At 43.3% G+C, this 5,722-nt stretch overlaps 1 protein-coding gene across 9 annotated transcripts in view; it reads right to left on the reverse strand.

Moving 5' to 3' along the window:
• Positions 1-440: 440 nt before the first annotated feature.
• Positions 441-5,722, reverse strand: part of LOC108230159 (LIM and calponin homology domains-containing protein 1) — a 30,482-nt gene continuing 25,200 nt past the window's right edge. For 7 of the 9 annotated variants that reach the window (XM_017406167.3, XM_017406211.3, XM_037974722.1 and 4 more), the window contains 10 exons: positions 4,401-4,500; positions 4,286-4,311; positions 3,957-4,070; positions 3,711-3,803; positions 3,435-3,630; positions 3,245-3,344; positions 2,801-2,875; positions 2,576-2,684; positions 2,286-2,388; positions 441-1,718 (listed from right to left, as the gene is read on the reverse strand). In XM_017406167.3, the coding sequence (XP_017261656.1) occupies positions 1,693-1,718; positions 2,286-2,388; positions 2,576-2,684; positions 2,801-2,875; positions 3,245-3,344; positions 3,435-3,630; positions 3,711-3,803; positions 3,957-4,070; positions 4,286-4,311; positions 4,401-4,500 (942 nt within the window). In that variant the 3' untranslated portion in view covers positions 441-1,692. The remainder of the gene's footprint in view (positions 1,719-2,285; positions 2,389-2,575; positions 2,685-2,800; positions 2,876-3,244; positions 3,345-3,434; positions 3,631-3,710; positions 3,804-3,956; positions 4,071-4,285; positions 4,312-4,400; positions 4,501-5,722) is intronic. The other 2 variants (XM_017406184.3, XM_017406175.3) reach the window with 2 other exon arrangements.

Raw genomic sequence — 5,722 nt, forward strand, 5'->3', positions numbered from 1 at the left:
TATGTCAAGAGGACAAATAACACCTTTTCTGTTCAAATTGCCAACCCGCCACAGTGGCGTGTGTGTTGATCAAATTCACCCGCCACTTCAAATATTTACCCGCATTTGGTCGGTGGCGGGTGCTAATTTCCACCCCTGCTGTGGTATGTAAATATCTAGGATTACAAATTTTGACTTAAATATCAACAGAAGAAAGCAAAACATTTTGAAACAACTTTAATTTATGCAATGGCCTGGAACATACTGATACTGATTCAGTATTTGGGTCTAGTATTGTTAAATGTCATGTTTTATTTTATATTTGACAGTTTCAGATTGGCCGTATGTAAAAGAACTGAAAACTTGCTTTATCTGTTCTTCTTGCACATTTTTTATGTAAAGTTGCAATATACCTTTACAGTCACTGGAATTAAAGTAGGAAAAGGAAAAAGAAACAAACACCCATTTGAAAGATTTTATTGATAAACATACAGTTATTATAAAACACAAACGGAGCTCTGTTCTTCTGGGAGACGTTTAGATGAAGGTGGGTGAAGACAAAACTAATTCACCTCATACGTGGGGGGAGGCAACGCTTGTGACGGAGGCAGAGGAAGAGAGATTTTAGGACATTTTGAATGTATTAATTAAGGAAGATGTAAATAGCTTCGTGCCATCGGTGGAGTTGGAAGAAAATCGTAGGAGTGATTGGGGAAAGGCTGATCCGTTGAACAAGTATTTGCTGGTATGGAACTGTGCTTCAAGTCAAACCACACAGCATTCGTATCTATACAGGACACACACACACAATGTGCCTAGACCCAGAGGTCAAAGTGAGCGACATCTCTCACTGTTGCATTCATCACATAAGGCACTGGTTCAGTCAGAAGAAAGTAAAGCTAAAAAAAAACATCAAAAAGGGAAAATATTTAAAATCCAAAGAGTAAATATAATTACTTAATAACATGCATTCTTATTCCTGTAAAATTAATTGCTAAAAAAAGTTCTGTAAGTTAAGCGGATCTTCAAGATTTCTAAAATTATGGTGACAATGTTCAACAAAGGCAGGGAGAGTTCAGGTTCCAGTGGCTGGGAAACGAAAATACTCACAGTAACTTATATATGTTTCAGGGGGAGGGTTTGTTTGTTGGTTTGTTTTTTCTTTTCCATGCAAAACTGAAAAACGCAAAGCCCCCCCAAAAAATAAACAAGAAGTTATGAGTAAGGCAACACGACAGTCAAGCTACTGCTTTGCATCACACTTGGGGAGCGGAGTCATGGACGCAGGAGTTCACGAGCAACAAGATTTCAGGGACAAGCTTTTTTTTTTCTTTTTTTTTCAGCTTTAGTGTTCAGTGCGTGACAGAGGAGAGCCCTCATAACAAGTCAGAAACAAGCGGACGAAGCCTTGAGCGTACTGTTTCGGTGATCACAGCCATGCTACACGTATTAGGAATAGGTGTATACATGTGTACAGGTAGGAAAGTACATCAGTACTTTGTAATTACTTCAGTTGACACGTCCGTCCAGTTTCTCTGTTTAAAAACAGCCGACCGAGCTGTTTGTGCATTTCCGAGGGGGGTAAAAAGAAAGATAAGAACCCCCCCAAAAAACTGAGGAGTCCAGGCTTTGACTCGAGGATCTCATGTTGGTTTTTCTTTTTTGTCCAAAAACTGCCTGAAATGGTGACGTTCCAGTTCCAAACGAAGGTTATCATAGAGTAGTGGGCTGACCTCTGCCTGCAAACAAACACAACAAGATGAAGTGTGGACGTTTGGATTGATTTCAGTGTTTTTAGAAACAGATTTTTTTAAAATGGGTTTAGGGATGAACTCATAAAGCCAATAGAACCGTAAAAATAAGACATTTAGGAAAAACCTGAAAGTAAATATAAATATATATATGTTTTTATATTGTAAGATGTGTCCAGAGATTGTGCTGAGGATGACTCTTTAGTCCTTTTCAGGGTTACAGGAAGTGATAGAGGTGATCGCAGCAGACACTGGGCGAAATGTGTCCATCACAGGACAGATAAATAACCACACACACACAAACACAAATTCAGTTCAAACACCAGTCTGGAATCACCAACTGATTTAACACAATTGTTTGTTCTGACGTTCTGATTTCTCCACACACACGTGACGGGAGAGGAAAGAGCTGGAGGCTTCCTTTATTAATAACCTCAACATATTTTATATTATTTTTATACATATTTATATAAAAGTAGTAAACCTTATAGTTGTCTCTTACAGCTGATGGAGGTCAGAGCCTGTATGTGTTGGATACGTGTGAATGTTTCTCACCCCGAGATGCGATGTAGCACTCATAACAGCTCAGCTGCCCGTTGCGAATCCGCACGTCAGTCCCCGTCGTAGCGTCCCCCATCTGCCTCCTGCAAGCTCCACACTGAGAGGAAAGGCAAACAGTCCAACAAGTTAGGAGTTTCAGACGTTTCATGCGTTTTGTTTTCACCGAACGTTGCATGGTAAGCAGTTTAGATACGCTAAAATCAAAACGCACAATTAAATTCAACTCCTTTACGTCGTAACTGAAATCGTGCGCGTGAGTGTCGAGGCGCCGCGCAGAACGGTACCTTAAAACACTGTATGTGGAAGAACAGCCCCAGCGTGTCGATGATCATGGCAGCTCCTTTTCCCAGAGGTTTGGAGCAGCCGGAACACAGCCGCCTCCCGCTGACACACCTGCACACGGACAGAGCCCGTTCAGACCAAAGTTCTGCCCCCCACACTGATACAGCTATTCATAGCTTGTGTTTTTATCATTTTCTTTTTTCTTTCATTTGTGTGCGATCTGTTACCAGCTGGGAGACGGAGGCTGAGGCGCTGGAGGGGAGGAGGGCTGTTTACTCGTTACAGCATTGTGTGATTCTGATCTGAGGCGCAAAAAATAACTTAGTTCAGACCTTTTGAAGCAGGATTTTGTGGAAAGGTTAAGAACAAATAACATCTTACCAACTGCAGATGATTTTAAAATAACTCAAATCTCAATTAACAGCAATGTAAAAGTTTATGAAATAAGGTTGACATGAACTATTTAGAGATTTTTGAGACTGATGTTGTTTTAAGACAGATACAATTCGGCTCTTGGTCCCGCTCGGACTGGAATAAACTTAATTTCTTCAATCTGAGGTCGTTGAAACAGCGATCTACAACAGGTAAGATAGTGATTGTTCATAGCCTCTCCACAGAACCCCACTTCATTAGGTCTGAAGAGCTCCTTTACATAAACACTGTGTTCAGACCTTTTAACACTCTGCGTCTGGGTCAGCTGAGGATTGCGGTCCAGAGAGGCCGTTTTCCACAGTTCTTGTTTTTTCGAAGGTTCTCCGTCACAAGAAGAATCTACGGAAAATTTACAATAAAAACATGTTTGATGTTCTCCAGTCCAAGATGAGAACGTGGAACCCCCCTTCTGCACGTCTTCAGACTCACCCTGGAAAAAATGCAGCTTGGACGCGTGCTGCTCCTCGCCGCCGGTGGAGATTCTTTGTCCGTTCTGCTGCAGAGGCGCATGTTCTCCCTCTGTGTTGCTGTTTTCCGATGGAACCGTGTTCGTGTGTCCGGCCTGCTGGTGCAGCACGCCGGACGGGCTGAGGGGCGCGACAGTCTCCTCGAGGATCCGTCTCTCCTGAAGGTGACACACAGAACAGGGTGAAAGCACGAGACGAGGAGGCGGCGTTTTCAGCGCGCCCGTCCGAGCGTTCCTACCTCTTCGTTGTGTTTCCTCTCCTCTTCCTTCACCTCCAGCTGGGCCATCTCCCACTCCTTCTTCAGCTTCTCCTGTTCTCTCTGGTACTGCTCCTGATGAGAAAGACCGCTCGAGTTCAGGGCCACGCGAACCAGAGGCCCGCACGTGACGCACACACACAGACAACCACGTGTAGAGGCGCGTCCAGATCAGCGCTTGTCTCTCTGCGGCACGTGTCACATACACACACCGTTACACCACAGTACCTGTAGGAGGCGCTCCTGTTCCTGCTGCCACCTTTCCACGCGTTTACGCTCCTCATTGGGGTCCCAGACCCAGTGATTAACACGTTTAGCCAAGTTCAACATGGGGGTCTCAATCTACCCAGACCCAACCAACAGCCGCACACACACACACACACACAGAAAGACACATGTATACGAATCAAAAGGGACAGAAAGAGAGGAAAGGTGAGGACACCGGTCTGACTACAGCAACTACAGTGACCACTGGAGACAGAGGGTCAGGACAGGGTCAAATTTAAAGATGAAGGAGAAACAGAAAGAAGGAGCCGGAGCTGCTCGGAGATACTCACCGTCACGCCGCTCTCCTCCAGCCCCTCTGTGGAACAGGACAGAAAAATAATTACTGCCAAAAGAACAAGAGAAATAAGACCTCAGAGAAAAGAAGGCGCCGCTGGTGGGTTTTACCTGTGACGGTGGGAGAATACTCCTCGTTACTGCTGGGCGACGCAGCTGGCTCGGGTGTTTTCTCATCTGCCGAAGCGTCCGACAAACCAGCCATCCCATCCTGAGGGTTGAATTTTCAAGAAAAATTAAAGAAATGCAACCTGAACACAGGCCTCTCTTTGTTTCATCTCTAGAAGTCTTCTAACCCCCCCCCCTTCCTGAGATGTTTCTTTTTAAGGTCTTAGCTACATCAAGTGAAGAAGACACAACACCAAGAATACTTGCTGCTCATTCTGCTGACCATTGAAATGTGCAGTTCTTTGAGCTGCAGGCTGCTGCTGGGTTCTGCTCATGGAAATGTCTATTAAAATGCACCAGCGGAAACCAGAAACCTGCTTTACATAAAACAATCCTCACCGGGGAAAGGATTGAAGTTAGTTTCAGGTCAAAAAAAAAAAGTGAACTTCCAATGTTGTTCTTCACCCAGACCTGCAGAGCTGGCTTTAGCATTAACTGTGCTTAGAAAATTTGCATTTAATAGTTGAATTGTGATGTTTAAAATCTGTTAATTTCTCACTGGTTTAGTTATTCTTAAGAGGGAGGCTTAAATATTAATTCTTCCTTCTTTCTCCTAAATTTTGTGTTTTAATTTTGTTGTAATGATGGTAACTAAACCCTTTTGTGGAGAATGAGTGTTTCAGAAAGATCACTGTCTGATGCTTCACTGCAATCCTAAAAAAATAACACTTAAGTTAAATTGAAAAAAACTAATTTTTGGCTGTAAACAATTTGCATAAACACTAATGTTTTTCTGGGATACATAATTCTTGGATAAAGGCACATTTCCATCAGTGTTTGAAGGCTGCGAAATACGTGTTTGATAATGAGTGATGCACTCTTTTATATGAGATTCAGGAGTCTGTGAAACGTTCCCCGTCTTAGGGGCGGCAGTGCTCAAAAGGTAGGGGTTTGTCCTGTAACTGGTGGGTTGCTGGTTGAAACCCCGCTCTGTCCGTCTCAGCTGTTGTGTCTTTGGGCAAGACACTTCACCTGCCCTGCCTACTGGTGGAGGTCAGAGGGCTCGGTGGAGCCGGTGTGATGGCAGCCTCACTTCTGTCAGTCTGCCTCAGGGCAGCTGTGGCTACAATGTAGCTCACCACCATCAGTGTGTGAATGAGTGGATGAATGGGTGAATGACTGATTGTACAGGTGCTGGTCATAAAATTAGAATATCATGAAAAAGTAAATTGATTTCAGTAATTCCATTTAAAAAGTGAAACTTGTATATTATATTCATACATTACATACAAACTCATATATTTCAAATGTTTATTTCGTTTAAT

The sequence above is a fragment of the Kryptolebias marmoratus genome, linkage group LG3, assembly GCF_001649575.2.
Source record: "Kryptolebias marmoratus isolate JLee-2015 linkage group LG3, ASM164957v2, whole genome shotgun sequence".
In the NCBI taxonomy this organism is placed as follows: domain Eukaryota; kingdom Metazoa; phylum Chordata; class Actinopteri; order Cyprinodontiformes; family Rivulidae; genus Kryptolebias; species Kryptolebias marmoratus.